Source organism: Bos javanicus, chromosome 16, assembly GCF_032452875.1.
Source record: "Bos javanicus breed banteng chromosome 16, ARS-OSU_banteng_1.0, whole genome shotgun sequence".
NCBI classification, from domain to species: domain Eukaryota; kingdom Metazoa; phylum Chordata; class Mammalia; order Artiodactyla; family Bovidae; genus Bos; species Bos javanicus.
Genome location: NC_083883.1, coordinates 64,699,685 through 64,719,869, shown reverse-complemented (window position 1 = coordinate 64,719,869; position 20,185 = coordinate 64,699,685). Strand labels below are relative to the sequence as shown.

The 20,185-nt window shown below is 40.4% G+C and overlaps 1 protein-coding gene across 1 annotated transcript in view; it reads left to right on the top strand.

The window, feature by feature from the left end:
* Positions 1-1,662: 1,662 nt before the first annotated feature.
* The window catches only part of SHCBP1L (SHC binding and spindle associated 1 like), a 41,392-nt gene continuing 22,869 nt past the window's right edge, over positions 1,663-20,185 (top strand). Inside the window, exons 1-5 of the mRNA XM_061383416.1 lie at positions 1,663-2,248; positions 5,814-5,963; positions 9,280-9,494; positions 10,459-10,545; positions 10,617-10,835. Coding sequence (XP_061239400.1) covers positions 1,850-2,248; positions 5,814-5,963; positions 9,280-9,494; positions 10,459-10,545; positions 10,617-10,835 — 1,070 coding nt within the window. The 5' untranslated portion in view covers positions 1,663-1,849. The remainder of the gene's footprint in view (positions 2,249-5,813; positions 5,964-9,279; positions 9,495-10,458; positions 10,546-10,616; positions 10,836-20,185) is intronic.

The following is a 20,185-nucleotide window of genomic DNA, read 5'->3' as shown; positions in this document are numbered from 1 at the left end:
CTCTATCGACCCCATGGACTGCAGCCTACCAGGCTCCTCCGTCCATGGGATTTTCTAGGCAAAAGTACTGGAGTGGGGTGCCATTGCCTTCTCTGAGTAAAAAGCCTACATTTTATTAAAAGCAAACTTTGTCAATAAATGCTAGTGTAATTTGTTTTTCTTTGATGAGTAAAATCTATGCTGCTGCTGCTGCTGCTAAGTCGCTTCAGTCGTATCCGACTCTGTGTGACCCCATAGATGGCAGCCCACCAGGCTGCCCCGTCCCTGGGATTCTCCAGGCAAGAACACTGGAGTGGGTCGCCATTTCCTTCTCCAATGCATGAAAAGTGAAAAGTGAAAGGGAAGTCGCTCAGTCGTGTCCGACTCTTAGCGACCCCATGGACTTCAGCCTACCAGGCTCCTCCGTCCATGGATTTTCCAGGCAAGAGTACTGGAGTGGGTTGCCATTGCCTTCTCTGGAGTAAAATCTATAGTTAGGGATAATTTTTTTTAAAAATCCAGGACTTCTGACTAAAGGAATAAGCTTAAGAGTCAAATATGATGAATGTTGTAATTATTCCCTGAACTATAGTTACACGATATTAATACTAATATTTTCCTCAAAATAAACTGCAAATTTAACACAGTGTCCTTCCAGATGAACAGGAAGGCAGGCAGGTGTTTTCCCAATGCTGTTTCTCTCCGTGGGAGCTGTCAGCCCCAGCGCAGTATTTCACAGCTAGACTGTAAACAAAAGTTATTCCAATTGGCTCAACAGTACTTTCAATAGAAGAAATAACAGAAACGAACGGTCTCTGTTCTCCAAAACTATCATCTTGAGCAGACTTTTATTGTGAAAGCGTTCGTCATTTGCACACATTACTCCCAGCTGGAAATTTGTGTGCAGTTCAACTGTTACAGAACATATTCTTTCACGTGAGAATTTTGAGCAGCAAAAAAGGGACATGAAAATAGACCAAACCTATCCTTCTTGGCAGAAAGTGTCTTCCTTAAAATGTAAAGAAAATTTTATTTTGGGAAACTTGTGAAAAATTGGGGGGAAACCTAGGTTGCTGGATTTGTCACTAGATTTTCCTCTAGTAATAACCAGAAAGGTCCAGCTACCATTGCCACTCAGTATAAAAATAAACTTTCTTTCAGGCTGTATTTGAGCAGACACGTGTGCATGGAGGGTTAGGTAGCACCTACATATATTAGGTTATGAAGACGTGGAGGGTGTCCCACAATCACCCTGAAAACGTATGAGGTCCCTACGAAAATCTTCCTTTGGGAGAGAATTCCGTCTCTAAAGAGACGGTTCTAAAGAGGGCAAGGTGAGGTTAGACTCAGCGTCTGATTTCTCAGTTGGTAAGGACTCTGCCTGCAATGCAAGAGACCCAGGTTCAGTCCCTGGGTGGGGAAGATCCCCTGGCGAAGGAAATGGCGCCTCACTCCAGTATTCTTGCCTGGAAAATCTCATGGACAGAGGAGCCTAGTGGGCTACAGTCTATGGGATCCCAAAAAGTCGGACAAGACTGAGTGACTAAACCACCACCACCATCACCAGACCCAGCGGGCGCCAAGCAGGCCGCCATCTTGTGGCGCCCCTGCCCCGCCCGCCAACAGCTCGCCCAGAACCTTCCTTCCATCCCGTCCCGCCCCCGTCGCTCCCCACAGCATTCCTACCCGCCCCCAACCCCCAGATTCGGACCCGCGGCCAACACCTCATCCCCCAACCCACTCCGGGCGGCATCCCCTCGAGCCGCCGCGCTCGTCGCGGGACCTGCAGGTACGGCTCGCCCATCGACCCGCGCGGCCCGGGCCGGAAAAGTGACTAACGGCTGCCGCTGGCCCGCAGGGTGCTGAGGGGATGGCGTCGGGGTCCCGGCTGCCTGAGGACGCGGTCCGAGGCGTCAGCCCCGGCCAGCGAGGCGAGAAGATTGTCTCGGCGCTCACCGGGGACTTGGTGATGGCTGCGGCCCTGAAGAGCGCCGCGTCCCCGGTGCGGTCGGTGGTGGCCTCCCCTCGCCCGGTGAAGGGGACAGCGGGCCGGGAGGCGGCCCGGCGGCGGCTCCAGCTCCTGCCGGGCTCTCAGGCCGAGGGCCTGGGACAGGGGCCAGAAGAGGAGGAAGAGGAGCCCCTGCTCTCAGTGCCCGAGGAAGACGAGGAGGCGCGGCCGCTGCCCCCGGTGTGCGTGTTCCCCATGAGGGGGATGTGGCGGGAGGAGAAGGTGGCGTTGTACTGCGACGAAGTGCTGCAGGGCTACAAGGTGAGGACAAGAAGACAGCGGGCCCCGAGGGACTCGGGGCCACCTTCCGTGCAGATGTGGGCACAGAGTGCACGAAGAACCTGCATGTCACAAAAGTAAATTTACTCCACGCTTACAGGACTTCCACCTTGATAGAGGTTCCCAGGCCTCTGTTGAATTCCAATTCAATTTTTCCTTCAAACAGATCACATAGCGTTTTCCAGTTTTTTTGAGAGCTGAAGGAAGATAGGCCTTATCAGTGCCCTGGTCATAACTTTTCTTCCCAGAATTAAGCGTCTTTTAATTTCATGGCTGCAGTCACCATCTGTAGTGATTTTGGAGCCCCCAAAATAAATTCTGCCACTGTTTCCACTGTTTCCCCATCTATTTGCCATGAAGTGATGGGACCAGATGCCATGATCTTAGTTTTCTGAATGTTGAGCTTTAAGCCACCTTTTTCACTCTCCTCTTTCACTTTCATCAAGAGGCTTTTTAGTTCCTCTTCACTTTCTGCCATAAGCGTGGTGTCATCTGCATATCTGAGGTTATTGATATTTCTCCCAGCAATCTTGATTACAGCTTGTGCTTCTTCCAGCCCAGCGTTTCTCATGATGTACTCTGCATAGAAGTTAAATAAGCAGGGTGACAGTATACAGCCTTGACGGACTCCTTTTCCTGTTTTACTGTGTCATTAATCAGTCAGGGTTTAATGTCTGGGTTTCATACTAGTTTAGATTATCATCCTGGGGTAGTTGAATTGAAATGCAGAAAACCAAATGGGCAAAATATTTATTGAATTCTTAGTATGCTCATTTGTTTTATAGAATGGATTTCTATTTTAAAATTTTATTTGCTGAGTAAATTCTAAATAGGTCATTAAATCTTTAAAGTTCAGAAAAAATTCATGACTAGGTTTTTAAACATAATAACCATGTTTTTGTATGTATAATTACAGTAGAGCTACCTGGAGTAACAGGCAAGTTTGGCCTTGGAGTACAAAATGAAGCAGGGCAAAGGCTATCAGAGTTTTGCCAAGAGAATGCACTGGTCATAGCAAACACCCTCTTCCAACAACACAAGAGATGACTCTACACATGGATATCACCAGATGGTCAACACCAAAATCATATTGATTATATTCTTTGCAGCCAAAGATGAAGAAGCTGTATATAGTCAGTAAAAACAAGACCAGGAGCTGACTGTGGCTCAGATCATGAACCCCTTATTGCAAAATTCAGACTTAATTTCAAGAAAATAGGGAAAGCAGCTAGGCCACTCAGGTATGACCTAAGTCAAATCCTTTATGATTATACAGTGGAAGTGAAAAATAGATTCAAAGGATTAGATATGATAGAATGCCTGAAGAACTATGGATGGAGATTCGTGACATCAGATGGGAGGCGGTGACTGAGACCATCTCCAATAAAAAGAAATGCAAAAAGCAAAATGGTTGTCTGAGAAACCCTTACAAATAGCTAAGAAAAAAAGAGAAGTGAAAGGCAAAGGAGAAAAGGGAAAATATACCCATTTGAATGCAGAGTTCCAAAGAATAGCAAAGAGAGATAAGAAAGACTCCCTATGTGATCAAAGAAATAGAGGAAAACAATAGAATGGGAAAGACTAGAAATCTCTTCAAGAAAATTAGAGATACTAAGGGAACATTTCATGCAAAGATGGGCACAATGAAGGACAGAAATAGTATGGACCTAACAGAAGCAGAAAATATTAAGAAGAGGTGGCAAGAATACACAGAAGAACTATACAAAAAAGATGTTAATGACTCAGATAACCATGATGGTGTGATCACTCACCTAGAGCCAGACATCTTGCAATATGAAGTCAAGTGGGCCTTAAGCATTACCACAAACAAAGCTATTGGAAGTGATGGAATCCAGTTGTTATTTCAAATCCTAAAAGATGATCCTGTTAAAGTGCTGCACTCAATATGCCAGCAAATTTGGAAAACTCAGCAGTGGCCACAGGACTGGAAAAGGTCAGTTTTCATTCCAATCTCAAAGAAAGGCAATACCAAAAAATGTTCAAAATTGCCGTCATTCTCACACATTAGCAAAGTAATGCTCAAAATTCTCCAAGCCAGGCTTCAATGGTATATGAACCAAGAACTTCCAAATGTTCAAGCTGGATTTAGAAAAGTCAGAGGAACCAGAGATCAAATTGCCAACATCTGTTAGATCATAGAAAAAGCAAGAGAGTTCCAGAAAGAATCTACTTATGCTTTATTGACTATGCCAAAGCCTTTGACTGTGTGGCTCACAACAAACTTTGGAAAATTCTTAGAGATGTGAATGCCAGACCATCTGACCTGCCTCCTGAGAAATCTGTATGCAGGTCAAGAAGAAACAGACAGAACTGGACATGGAACCACAGACTGGTTCCAAATCCAGAAAGGAGTACATCAAGGCTGTATATTGTCACCCTGGTTATGTACTTATATGCAGAGTTCATTATGCAAAATGCTGGGCTGGATGAAGCACAAGTTGGAATCAGGGTTGCTGGGAGAAATACCAGTAACCTCAGATATGCAAATGACACCACCCTTATGGCAGAAAGTGAAGAGGAACTAAAGAGCCTCTTGATGAAAGTGAAAGAGGAGAGCGAAAAAGCTGACTTAAAACTCAGCATTCAAAAAACTAAGATCATAGCATCCAGTCCCATCACTTCATGGCAAATAGATGCAGAGGCAAGGCAAACAGTGACAAATTTTGTTTTCTTGGGCTCCAAAATCACTGCAGATGGTGACTGCATCCACAAAATTAAAAGACACTTGCTTCTTGGAAGAAAAACTGTGACCAACCTAGACAGCATATTAAAAAGCAGAGACATTATTTTGCTGACAAAGGTCTGACTAGTCAAAGCTATGGTTTTTCCAGTAGTCATGTATGGATGTGAGAGTTGGACCATAAAGAAAACTGAGCGCTGAAGAACTGATGCTTTTGAACTGTGGTGTTGGAGAAGACTCTTGAGAGTCCCTTGGACTACAAGGAGATCCAACCAGTCAATTGTATAGGAAATCAGTCCTAAATATTCATTGGAAGGACTGATGCTGAACCTGAAACTCCAATCCTTTGACCACCTGATGCAAAGAACTGACTTATTTGAAAAGACCCTGATGCTGGGAAAGATTGAAGTGGGGAGGAGAAGGGGATGACAGACGATGAGATGTTTGGATGACGTCACCAACTCAATGGACATGAGTTTGAGCAAACTCTGGGAGTTGGTGATGGATAGGGAGGCCTAGTATGCTGCAGTCCATGGGGTTGCAAAGAGTCAGACACAACCGAGTGGCTGAACTGAAATTGCTCAGTAGATCAATAAAACAAATTACTTAAAAAATAAATAATAAGTAGATGTCTCATCTCTGAATTACTCTATGAGTGAATAGATATCTTTTAAATTTATTCTAATTTTTTAATGTTTCTATTTTTCATTAAATATAGATTCAGTTAAAATCTATTATTTCTGAGTTTTTTCATTATTTTAAGGGCGTATGGGCTGCATACTTAATAGAAATCAGTAAAAATACTTAATTTCATATATATATGTGTACATATTTTTGTTTTGCTAGGCAGAAGATGCTGATGATGCTATGAGTAAATATCTATCAGAAAAATTAAAGTTGAAAGACAAATGGCTTGGAGTCTGGAAAGCTAATCCTGAGTTATTCTTTGTGAAATATGAAGAATCTTCTATCCCTTTTGTTGGTATATTGGTTGAGGTAAATAATTTTTACCTGATCCTTTTTCTTTGCGTGAAATTATCAGTTCTTTTTAGGACCAAAATTTAACTTTATAAATTTGAGGTTTGGATACTTAAACAAAGGTTGGCAAAAGTTTACATCTATTTAAGTTTCTTAACAAGTTAACAATGTAAAAAGAGGGTAAGGAGGGGTATTTGCACACATTTTCCTGTAAACAGTTACCATTAAATCAAATCTCATAGTATTAGGTAATATTAGCCTACTTTCAATTGCTCAAATAATGTAAAAATAACAAAAGTGCACTTCTTAAAAATTAGTAAATTAGGCTTTAATTAATTTGGGTCTTTTTTCCCATTATTTATCTTTAATCTTCATTTATCTGAATTATGAGGTTTAGTTATATTAAGAAAGAATAAACTAGATCAGAAAATTATTGGTAAAATTTGTAATTTTTTCCTATGAAAAGTGACTTTTTAGTATAATACATCTACTTCCAAGCTTTTATCTAAGATTTTGCTTTTATAGTCTATAGGTTAAATATTGTAGCATATTTGACATCATAAATCTGATTGCCTTAAAGGTCAGTTATCCTGTGTAGAAATTAATACTTGCAATCACAAATGGTACTCCTTCAGATAGATATTTCAAATCTGTGGTTTTGGTGATAAGAAAAAAATTGTGTTTGAAAATTGTGTTTGAAACTCATTACATGACATACTATCAGAAAACAATTCAATTCTGTGTTTATAGAAAATAAGTTATGGGTACATGTATATATATGGTTGAGTCACTTTGCTGTTCACCTGAAACTGTCACAGCATTGTTTGTTAATTGGCTATGCCCAATACAAAATAGAAAGTTTAAAAAAGAGAAGGAAAGAAAGCATGGTTAGGTAAGAAAACCAAACAGTCAATTGACCGTAACTTGATTCCTTTGAATAAAAAATTAAGCACCAAAATGCTGTATATGTAAAAAAAAAAAAGTAATACTTTTATTGGACATGTATTTGAAAATGTTCAAAATGTATTATTGGTAGTGTTTATTTTTTTTTCAGTTTTATTGAGTTATAATTGACAAGATTATAAGATAGGGTGTATAACATGATGATTTTATACATATATATAAAAAAGTGAAAGTGAAGTCGCTCAGTCGTGTCCGACTCTTTGTGACCCTGTGGACGGTAGCCTACCAAGCTCCTCCATCCATAGGATTTTCCAGGCAAGAGTACTGGAGTGGGTTGCCATTTCCTTCCCCAGGGGATCTTCCCAACCCAGGGATTGAACCTTGGTCTCCCACATTGTAGGCAGATGATTTACTGTCTGAGCCACCAGGGAAGTCATATATACATATGCTGCTACTGCTAAGTCGCTTCAGTCGTGTCCGACTCTGTGCGACCCCATAGACGGAAGCCCACCAGGCTCCCCCGTCCCTGGGATTCTCCAGGCAAGAACACTGGAGTGGGTTGCCATTTCCTTCTCCAAGGAAGGAAGTATATATACATATACTTCTTGGCAAATAGATGGGGGAAAAAATGGAAAAGGTGGCAGATTTTATTTTCTTGGGCTTCAAAATCACTGTGAACGGTGACTGCAGTCATGAAATTAAAAAACACTTGCTCCTTGGAAGAAAAGCTATGACAAACCTAGACAGCATATTAAAAAGCAGGGACATCACTTCACCAACAAAGGTCTGTATAGTCAAGTTAAGGTTTTTCTATGTATGAATGTGAGAGTTGGACCATAAAAAAAGCTGAGCGTTGAAGAATTGATGCTTTTGAACTGTGGTGTTGGAGAAGACTCTTGAGAGTGCCTTGGACTGCAAGGAGATCCAACCAGTCCATCCTAAAGGAGATCAGTCCTGGGTGTTTGTTGGAAGGACTGATGTTGAAGCTGAAACTCCAATCCTTTGGCCACCTGATGCGAAGAGCTGACTCATTTGAAAAGACCCTGATGCTGGGAAAGATTGAAGTGGGGAGGAGAAAGGGGCAACAGAAGATGAGATGGTTGTATGGCATCACAGACTCAGAGGACATGAGTTTGAGCAAACTCTGGGAGATGGTGAGGGACAGAGAGGCCTGGAGTGCTGCAGTCCATGGGGTCACAAAGAGTTGAACATGAGTTGGTGACTGAATAACAAATTATCAACTGTAGTCACTATGTTATATGTTAGATCCTTAAACCTTTTTCATCTTACAGCTGAAAATTTGTACCAACTTCTGTAATTCTATATTTTATGCTAATACTTAGTGTAGTTTATTAATTTTTAAAGCTACTGTGCATTGGTTAAGATTTCTCCTTTCAATGCAGGGTGTGCTGGTTTGATCCCTGGTCAGACAGCTAAGACCCCATGACTCCCCGCCAAAAACCAAAACATAAAACAGAAACAATATTGTAACAATGGCAATACAGACTTTAAAAATAAATAAAGCTTCTGTCAACTCAGTAATTTCATGCACTTATTTTCAGACATGCTAGAGGTTATCACAATATTGTGGTGAAATAAGACAAGAAAACACACGTGTGTTGTTTATGAAGCTAAATTTATTCAACCTGTACTCTTGCCTGGAAAATTGCATGGACGGCGGAGCCTGGTAGGCTACAGTCCATGGGGCCGCTAAGAGTCGGACACGACTGAGCGACTTCTGTTTCACTTTTCACTTTCATGCACTGGAGAAGGAAATGGCAACCCACTCCAGTGTTCTTGCCTGGAGAATCCCAGGGACGGGGCAGCCTGGTGGGCTGCCATCTATGGGGTCACACAGAGTCAGACACGACTGAGGTGACTTAGCGGCAGTAGCAGTAGCAGCAAGGACTTTACCTTTTACTTTTCTTTTTAGGACTTAACTTTTTTATTATGTCCATTCTACTTTTTTTGGTATTTTATAATCCTTTCTTTTACTAATACTGTAATACAGATAATCAGTTCAGCTGCTTAGTAGTGTTGGACTCTGTGACCACATGGACTGCAGCAGGCCAGGCTTCCATGTCCAATATAGACTATAGAATATTTTAAGACATACTTTCATGGCAAAATTAGTCCAAAATTTTTTTTAATACTACTGTTTTATAAAATCCAAAAGTCTGGCAACTCAAACTTAGAAATTATGTAGGAGACAGTTCCTCTCATGAACCTTAAATACTAATAATTGTTTAAGAAGTAGTTTGAAAATTTGTTTTGATATTTTATTCTGTATTGATCTATTGTTATTATGTACGTTGACTGTTAGAGAAGTCATAAAAATTTAAAAGAAGAAATGTTATAAGTAGCTCATATTTGAGGAAGAATCTTTGTGACTGACTTTCATTCACAACTACAAACTTCATATTTATCTTAGGTAACTTGTAAACCAAGCCAGAGCTCATCGTCTTGTTTCAACGTTACTGTTTCTGTTGCTGAGCCCTTTTCTTCTAACATTGCAAATATTCCAAGAGATTTGGTTGATGAGATTTTGGAAGAACTAGAGCATAGTGTGTCTCTCTTGGAAGTGTACCCTGTTGAAGGACAAGATTCTGATTTACATGATATTGCTTTGGCCTTGGAAGTTGTAAGGTATTAGAGCTTTTAACTTCTGAAAGTTCTCATATTTAAAAAGTTGATTTAATATGTAAGTCTTGTTCATATAGGTACTTTATTTAACTTTTTACTCACTGCTGAAATCAATTTTTCTATTTTCAATGTACATATTTGTATCTAAAATATTCTCTCTTGTGGAAGTATTTTATGTGGGCAATAAGTTTGCTGGGTTTTGATCTTGCATTTTACAAAATTTGAATTTTAAAAACTTCTAGAGATAAGTCACACTAAATTCTGGTATATTCCTTGGCTTTCACTGATGGGACCCAGGTTCAATTCCTGGTCAGGAAACTAAGATCTGGAAGGCCGCAAGGGGTGGCAAAAAAATAACCCAAAAAACAAAACCACCATATTCTGCTCATATTTAAGCATCTTAAATATATTAGATTTCATTTTTCACATTTAAAAGCATTACAAGTACCAGATGTCATCATCCCCATTATGATTGCTTCTTACACATTGATGCAATTTGAGAGAAGCTATATGTAAGCATAATACAGAATATTGGGGGGCATGTCTTTGTTTTCCTAATACCCCCCAATATAAAATATGATTATATCTCAGATATTATTTATTTGGTAAACAAAATCAGCCACAGTCTATGAAATGTGGAACATGAATTTTATAATCCCACTTCAAGAAACATTATCTGTAGTAACTTGAAATATAATGCAGATCATCTAATGTTTGAAGTTTTACTTTTAATATTAGTTCACTGAAAGTTTATTTTGAAATATTGGTGATGGACAGGGAAGCCTGGCGTGCTGCAGACCATGGGGTCACAAAGAGTCAGACATGACTGAGTGACTGAACTGAACTGACTGATTTTTTTAAACAATTAAGATTCATATAAAGATTTCTGACATCAGGATATCTTTTTAATTATAAACATGGTACTGGCTGATTTTGATCACTGTCATCTCAATCTGATTTGTCATAGGTTTTTTTATGACTTTCTTTGGAGAGACTGGGATGATGAAGAAAGTTGTGAGAATTATACTGCTTTGATTGAAGAAAGAATTAATTTGTAAGTATAGTTAAAAACTTACTCATCATATTATGTAAGATAAACATTGTCACTGTACTGATACTTTTCAGGTGGTGTGATATACAAGATGGAACTATACCTGGCCCTATTGCACAACGTTTCAAAAAAACTTTGGAGAAGTATAAAAACAAGAGAGTTGAACTCATTGAGTATCAGAGCAATATTAAAGAAGATCCATCTGCGGCAGAAGCTGTTGAATGTTGGAAAAAGTACTATGAGATAGTAATGCTCTGTGGATTACTGAAGATGTGGGAAGATTTACGCCTCCGGTAATAATTTGCCCTATTTTTTTTTTAAGATTTATTTATTTATCTATTCATTTTTTTCGTTGTCGTAGGTGTGGGTCCTCATTGCTGTGTGCTGGCCATTTCCAGATGCAGCGAGCAGATGCCACTCTTTGATGCAATGTGAGGGCTTCCCACCATGGTGGTCTCCCTGTTACAGAGCTCAGGCTCTGGGTACACGGGCTCAGCAGTTGTGGCGCACAGGCCCAGCCACTTCAGAGCATGTGGGATCCTCCCAGACCAGGGATCAAACCAGTATCCCCTGTATTGCAAGGCAAATTCTTAACCACTGGGCTACCAAGGAAGCCCTGCCCTATTTTAAATGGAAACAAAAAGATTGCATGGTCATTCTTTTTTTTTTTTAAATTAATTAATTAATTTTAATTGGAGGCATTACTTTACAATATTGTAGTGGTTTTGCCATACATTGACATGAATCAGCCATGGGTGTACATGTGTCCCCCATCCTGCATCCTGAACCCCCCTTCCACCTCCCTCCCATCCCATCTCTCAGGGTTGTCCCAGTGTACTGGTCCTGAGCACCCTGTCTCATGCATCGAACCTGGACTGGCAATATGTTTCACATATGGTAATACACACGTGTCAATGCTATTCTCTTAAATCATCCCACCCTTGCCTTCTCCCACAGAGTCCAAAAGTCTGTTCTTTACATCTGTGTCTCTTTTGCTGTCTTGCATATAGGGTCATTGTTACCATCTTTCTAAATTCCATATATATGTGTTAATATACTGTATTGGTGTTTTTCTTTCTGACTTACTTCACTCTGTATAATAGGCTCCAGTTTCATCCACCTCATTCAAATGCATTATTTTTAATAGCTGAGTAACATTCCATTGTGTATATGTACCACAGCTTTCTTATCCATTTGTCTGCCAATGGACATCTAGGTTGCTTGCTTCCATGTCCTAGCTATTGTAAATAGTGCTGCAATGAACACTGGGGTACACGTGTCTCTTTCAATTCTGGTTTCCTCAGTGTGTATACACAGTAGTGGGATTGCTGGGCCATATGGCAGTTCTATTTCTAGTTTTTTAAGGAATCTCCACACTGTTCTCCATAGTGGCTGTTCTAGTTTGCATTCCCACCAACAGTGTAAGAGGGTTCCCTTTTCTCCACACCCTCTCCAGCATTTATTCTTTGTAGACTTTTTGATAGCAGCCATTCTGACCGGCATGAGATGGTATCTCATTGTGGTTTTGATTTGCCTTTCTCTCTTTTCATGTGTTTGGTAGCCATCTGTATGTCTTCTTTGGAGGAATGTCTGTTTAGTTCTTTGGCCTATTTTTTGATTGGGTCATTTATTTTTCTGGAATTGAGCTGCATGAGCTGCTTGTTTATCTTTGAGATTAATTTTTTGTCAGTTGCTTCATTTCCTATTATTTTCTCCTATTCTGAAGGCTGTCTTTTCACCTTGCTTATAGTTTCCTTCCTTGTGCAAAAGCTTTTAAGTTTAATTAGGTCCCATTTGTTTATTTTTGCTTTTATTTCCAATATTCTGGGAGGTGGGTCATAGAGGATCCTGCTGTGATTTATGTCAGAGAGTGTTTTGCCTATGTTTTCCTCTAGGAGTTTTATAGTTTCTGGTCTTATGTTTAGATCTTTAATCCATTTTGAGTTTCTTTTTGTGTATGGTGTTAGAAAGTGTTCTAGTTTCATTCTTTTACAAGTGGTTGACCAGTTTTCTCAGCACCACTTTTTAAAGAGATTGTCTTTTCTCCAATGTATATTCTTGCCTCCTTTGTCAAATATAAGGTGTCCATAGGTGCGTGGATTTATCTCTGGGCTTTCTGTTTTGTTCCATTGATCTATATTTCTGTCTTTGTGTCAGTACCATACTGTCTCAGTGAGTGTAGCTTTGTAGTATAGTCTGAAGTCAGGCAGATTGATTCCTCCAGTTCCATTCTTCTTTCTCAAGATTGCTTTGGCTATTTGAGGTTTTTTGTATTTCCATACAAATTGTGAAATTACTTGTTCTAGTTCTCTGAAAAATACCATTGGTAGCTTGATAGGGATTGCATTGAATCTATAGATTGCTTTGGGTAGTATATTCATTTTCATTATAACAATTCTTCTGATCCATGAACATGGTATATTTCTCCATCTATTTGTGTCATCTTTGATTTCTTTCATCAGTGTTTTATAGATTTCTACATAAATAGGTCTTTTGTTTCTTTCAGTTCAGTTCAGTTTAGTTCAGTTGCTCAGTCGTGTCCTACTCTTTGCAACCCCATGAATCACAGCACGCCAGGCCTCCCTGTCCATCACCAATTCCTGGAGTTCACTCAAACTCACATCCATCCAGTCAGTGATGCCATCTAGCCATCTCATCCTCTGTTGTCCCCTTCTCCTCCTGCCCCCAATCCCTCCCAGCATCAGAGTCTTTTCCAATGAGTCAACTCTTTGCATGAGGTGGCCAAAGTACTGGAGTTTCAGCTTTAGCATCATTCCTTCCAAAGAAATCCCAGGGCTGATCTCCTTCAGAATGGACTGGTTGGATCTCCTTGCAGTCCAAGGGACTCTCAAGAGTCTTTTCCAACACCACAGTTCAAAAGCATCTATTCTTCGGCCTTCTTCACAGTCCAACTCTCATGTCCATACATGACCACAGGAAAAACCATAGCCTTGATTAGACAAACCTTTGTTGGCAAAGTAATGTCTCTGCTTTTGAATATGCTATCTAGGTTGGTCATAACTTTCCTTCCAAGGAGTAAGCATCTTTTAATTTCATGGCTGCAATCACCATCTGCAGTGATTTTGGAGCCCCAAAAATAGAATCTGACACTGTTTCCACTGTTTCCCCATCTATTTGCCATGAAGTGATGGGACCAGATGCCATGATCTTCATTTTCTTTTCTTTTTTTTTTTTTTACATATTTCAATGCCATTCTCCGAAATCATCCCACCCTCTCCCTCTCCCTCTCATATACAATAACCCTGTATATGAGACAGCAAAAGAGACACTGATGTATAGAACAGTCTTTTGGACTCTGTGGGAGAGGGAGAGGGTGATCTTCATTTTCTGAATGTTGAGCTTTAAGCCAACTTTTTCACTCTCCTCTTTCACTTTCATCAAGAGGCTTTTTAGTTCCTCTTCACTTTCTGCCATAAGGGTGGTGTCATCTGCATATCTGAGGTTATTGAGATTTCTCCCAGCAATCTTGAATCCAGCTTGTGTTTCTTCCAGCCCAGCGTTTCTCATGATGTACTCTGCATAGAAGTTAAATAAGCAGGGTGACAATATACAGCCTTGACGTACTCCTTTTCCTGTTTGGAACCAGTCTGTTGTTCCATGTCCAGTTCTAACTGTTGCTTCCTGACCTGCATACAGATTTCTCAAGAGGCAGGTCAGGTGGTCTGGTATTCCCATCTCTTTCAGAATTTTCCACAGTTTATTGTGATCCACACAGTCAAAGGCTTTGGCATAGTCAATCAAGCAGAAATAGATGTTTTTCTGGAACTCTCTTGCTTTTTCCATGATCCAGCGGATGATCTCTGGTTCCTCTGCCTTTTCTAAAACCAGCTTGAACATCAGGAAGTTCATGGTTCACATATTGCTGAAGCCTGGCTTGGAGAATTTTGAGCATTACTTTACTAGCGTGTGAGATGAGTGCAATTGTGTGGTAGTCTGAGCATTCTTTGGCATTGCCTTTCTTTGGAATTGGAATGAAAACTGACCTTTTCCAGTCCTGTGGCCACTGCTGAGTTTTCCAAATTTGCTGGCATATTGAGTACAGCACTTTCACAGCATCGTCTTTCAGGATTTGAAATAGCTCAACTGGAATTCCATCACCTCCACTAGCTTTGTTTGTAGTAGTGCTTTCTAAGACCCACTTGACTTCACATTCCAGGATGTCTGGCTCTAGGTCAGTGATCACACCATCGTGATTATCTGGGTCATGAAGATCTTTTTTGTACAGTTCTTCTGTGTATTCTTGCCATCTCTTCTTAATATCTTCTGCTTCTGTTAGGTCCATACCATTTCTGTCCTTTATCGAGCCCATCTTTGCATGAAATGTTCCCTTGGTATCTCTAATTTTCTTGAATAGATCTCTAGTCTTTCCCATTCTGTTGTTTTCCTCTATTTCTTTGCATTGATCGCTGAAGGCTTTCTTATCTCTTCTTGCTATTCTTTGGAACTCTGCATTCAGATGCTTATATCTTTCTTTTGCTCCTTTGCTTTTCACTTCTCTTCTTTTCACAACTATTTGTAAGGCCTCCTCAGACAGCCGTTTTGCTTTTTTGCATTTCTTTTCCACGGGGATGGTCTTGATCCCTGTTTCCTGTACAATGTCACGAACCTCTGTCCATAGTTCATCAGGCACTCTATCTATCAGATCTAGGCCCTTAAATCTATTTCTCACTTCCACTGTATAATCATAAGGGATTTGATTTAGGTCATACCTGTATGGTCTAGTGGTTTTCCCTACTTTCTTCAATTTAAGTCTGAATTTGGCAATAAGGAGTTCATGGTCTGAGCCACAGTCAGCTCCTGGTATTGTTTTTGCTGACTGTATAAAGCTTCTCCATCTTTGGCTGCAAAGAATATAATCAATCTGATTTCGGTGTTGACCATCTGGTGACGTCCATGTGTAGAGTCTTCTCTTGTGTTGTTGGAAGAGGGTATTTTTTATGATCAGTGCATTTTCTTGGCAAAACTCTATTAGTCTTTGCCCTGCTTCATTCCGTATTCCAAGGCCAAATTTGCCTGTTACTCCAGGAGTTTCTTGACTTCCTACTTTTGCATTCCAGTCCCCTATAATGAAAAGGACATCTTTTTTTGGTGTTAGTTCTAAAAGGTCTTGTAGGTCTTCATAGAACCGTTCAACTTCAGCTTCTTCAGCGTTACTGGTTGGGGCATAGACTTGGATTACTGTGATATTGAATGGTTTGCCTTGGAAACGAACAGAGATCATTCTGTCGTTTTTGAGATTGCATCCAAGTACTGCATTTCAGACTCTTTTGTTGACCATGATGGCCACTCCATTTCTTCTGAGGGATTCCTGCCTGCAGTGGTAGATATAATGGTCATCTGAGTTAAATTCACCCATTCCAGTCCATTACAGTTCGCTGATTCCTAGAATGTCGACATTCACTCTTGCCATCTCTTGTTTGACCACTTCCAATTTGCCTTGATTCATGGACCTGACATTCCAGGTTCCTATGCAATATTGCTCTTTACAGCATTGGACCTTGCTTCTATCACCAGTCACATCCACAGCTGGGTATTCTTTTTGCTTTGGCTCCATCCCTTCATTCTTTCTGGAGTTATTTCTCCACTGATCTCCAGTAGCATATTGGGCACCTACTGACCTGGGGAGTTCCTCTTTCAGTATCCTATCATTTTGCCTTTTTGTACTGTTCATGGGGCTCTCAAGGCAAGAACACTGAAGTGGTTTGCCATTCCCTTCTCCAATGGACCACATTCTGTCAGATCTCTCCACCATGACCCTCCCATCTTGAGTTGCCCCACGGGCATGGCTTAGTTTCATTGAGTTAGACACGGCTGTGGTCCTAGTGTGATTAGATTGACTAGTTTTCTATGAGTATGGTTTCAATGTGTCTGCCCTCTGATGCCCTCTTGCAACACCTACCATCTTACTTGGGTTTCTCTTACCTTGGGTGTGGGGTATCTCTTCACGGCTACTCCAGCAAAGCGCAGCTCCTTCCCTTGGACGAGGGGTATCTCCTCACCGCCTCCCTTCCTGACCTTCAATGTGGGATAGCTCCTCTAGGCCCTCCTGCGCCTGCGCAGCCACAATCCTTGGACACGGGGTTGGGCCTCCAGGCCGCCGCCCCTGGCCTCGGTGTGGGGTTGCTCCTCCTGGCCACCGCCCCTGACCTCGGATGCAGGGTAACTCCTCTCGTCGACCCCCCTGACCTCAGACGCGGGGTAGCTCCTCTCGGCCGTTCCCTCGCCATCGCAGCCTGGCACTCTGCCGCTGCCCCTGACCTCGGACGTGTGGTAGCTCCTCTAGGCTGCACTTAGTGCGCTGGTCGTCGCAGCCGCCTGTGCTTAGTGCGCTGGTCGTCGCAGCCGATTTATTCCTAAGTATTTTATTCTTTTCATTGCAGTGGTGAATAGAATTGTTTCCTTAATTTCTCTATTTTCTCATTGTTAGTGTATAGGAATGCAAGGGATTTCTTTGTGTTAATTTTATATCCTGCAACTTTACTATATTCATTGATTAGCTCTAGTAATTTTCTGGTGGTGTCTTTCAGTTCAGTTCAGTTCAGTTGCTCATTTGTGTCTGACTCTTTGCGACCCCATGAATTGCAGCACGCCAGGCCTCCCTGTCCATCACCAACTCCTGGAGTTCACTCAGACTCACGTCCATCGAGTCAGTGATGCCATCCAGCCATCTCATCCTCTGTCATCCCCTTTTACTCCTGCCCCCAATCACCCCCAGCATCAGAGTCTTTTCCAATGAGTCAGCTCTTCACATGAGGTGGCCAAACACCCAGGACTGATCTCCTTTAGAATGGACTGGTTGGATCTCCTTGCAGTCCAAGGGACTCTCAAGAGTCTTCTCCAACACCACAGTTCAAAAACATCAATTCTTCAGTGGTCAGCTTTCTTCACAGTCCAACTTTCACATACATACGTGACCACAGGAAAAACCATAGCCTTGACTAGACGGACCCTTGTTGGCAAAGTAATGTCTCTGCTTTTTAATATGCTGTCTAGGTTGGTCATAACTTTCCTTCCAAGGAGTAAGCGTCTTTTAATTTCATGGCTGCAGTCACCATCTGCAGTGATCTTGGAGCCCAAAAAAATAGAGTCTGACACTGTTTCCACTGTTTCGCCATCTATTTGCCATGAAGTGATGGGACCAGATGCCATGATCTTTGTTTTATGAATGTTGAACTTTAAGCCAACTTTTTCACTCTCCTCTTTCACTTTCATCAAGAGGCTCTTTAGTTCCTCTTCACTTTCTGCCATAAGAGTGGTGTCATCTGCGTATCTGAGGTTATTGATATTTCTCCCGGTAGTCTTGATTCCAGCTTGTGCTTCTTCCAGGTGGTGTCTTTAGGATTTTCTATGTAGAGGATCATGTCATCTACAAACAAAGAGAGTTTTACTTCTACTTTTCCAATCTGGATTCCTTTTATTTCTTTTTCTTCTCTGATTGCTGTGGCCAAAACTTCCAAAATTATGTTGAATAGTAGTGGTGAGAGTGGGCACCCTTGTCTTATTCCTGACTTTAGGGGAAATGCTTTCAATTTTTCACCATTGAGGATAATGTTTGCTGTGGGTTTATCATATATGGCTTTTATTATGTTGAGGTATGTTCCTTCTATTTCTGCTTTCTGGAGGGCTTTTATCATAAACAGATGTTGAATTTTGTCAAAGGCTTTCTCTGCATCTATTGAGATAATCATATGGTTTTTATCTTTCAATTTCTTAATGTGGTGTATTACATTGATTGATTTGAGGATCTTGAAGAATCCTTGCATCCCTGGGATAAAACCCACTTGGTCATGATGTATGATCTTTTTAATATGTTGTGGGATTCTGTTTGCTAGAAGTTTGTTGAGGATTTTTGCATATATGTTCATCTGTGATATTGGCCTATAGTTTTCTTTTTTTGTGGCATCTTTGACTGGTTTTGGTATTAGGGTAATGGTGGCCTCATAGAATGAGTTTGGCAGTTTACCTTCCCCTGCAATTCTCTAGAAGAGTTTGAGTAGGATAGGTGTTAGCTCTTCTCTAAATTTTTTGGTAGAATTCACCTGTGAAGCCATCTGGTCCTGGGCTTTTGTTTGTTGGAAGATATTTTATTACACTTTTGATTGCCATGCTTGTGATGGGTCTGTTAAGATTTTCTATTTCTTCCTGGTTCAGTTTTTGAAGGTTATACTTTTCTAAGAATTCATCCATTTCTTCCAAGTTGTCCATTTTATTGTCTTATAGTTGCTGATAGTAGTCTCTTATGATCCTTTGTATTTCTGTGTTGTCTGTTGTGATTTCTCCATTTTCATTTCTAATTTTGTTGATTTGATTCTTCTCCCTTTTTTTCTTGATGAGTTTGGCTAATGGTTTGTCTATTTAACTTCTCAAAGAACCAGCTTTTAGTTTTGTTGATTTTTTCTATAGTCTCTCTCCTTTGTTTCTTTTTCATTTATTTCTGCCCTAATTTTTATGATTTCTTTCCTTCTACTAACCCTGGGGTTCTTCATTTCTTATTTTTCTAGTTGCTTTAGGTGTAAAGTTAAGTTATTTATTTGATTTTTCTGTTGTTTCTTGAGGTAAGCTTGTATTGCTATGAACCTTCCCCTTAGCATTGCTTTTACTGAATCCCATAGGTTTTGGGTTGTCGTGTTTTCATTTTCATTTGTTTCTAGGCATATTTTGATTTCTTCTGTGATTTGTTGTTTATTCAAAAGCGTGTTGTTTAGTCTCCATATGTTTGTATTTTTAACAGTTTTTTTCCTGTAGTTGATATCTAATCTTACCTCATTGTGATCAGAAAAGATGCTCAAAACGATTTCAAATTTCTTGAATTTACCAAGGCTAGATTTATGGCCCAGGATGTGATCTATCCTGGAGAATGTTCCGTGTGCACTTGAGAAAAAGGTGAAATTCACTGTTTGGGGATGAAATGTCCTATAGATATCAATTAAGTCTAACTAGTCCATTGTATCATTTAAAGTTTGTGTTTCTTTCCTAATTTTCTGTTTAGTTTATCTATCCATAGGTGAGAGTGGGGTATTAAAGTCTCCCACTATTATTGTGTTACTGTTAATTTCCCCTTTCATACTTGTTAGCATTTGCCTTACATATTGCGGTGCTCCTATGTTGGATGCATATATATTTATAATTGTTATATCTTCTTCTTGGATTGATCCTTTAATCATTATGTAGTGTCCTTTGTCTCTTTTCACAGCCTTTATTTCAAAGACTATTTTATCTGATATGAGTATTGCTAATCCTGCTTTCTTTTGGTCTCCATTTGCGTGAAATATCTTTTTCCAACCCTTCACTTTCAGTCTGTGTGTGTCCCTTGTTTTGAAGTGGGACTCTTGTAGATAGCATATACAGGGGTCTTGTTTTTGTATCCATTCAGCCAGTCTTTGTTTTTTGGTTGGGGCATTCAACCCATTTACAGTTAAGGTAATTATTGATAAGTATGATCCTGTTGCCATTTACTTTGTTGTTTTGGGTTCAAGTTTATAAACCTTTTCTGTGTTTCCTGTCTAGAGAAGATCCTTTAGCATTTGTTGACAAGCTGGTTTGGTGGTGCTGAATTCTCTCAGCTTTTGCTTGTCTGTAAAGCTTTTGATTTCTCCCTCATATTGGAATGAGATCCTTACTA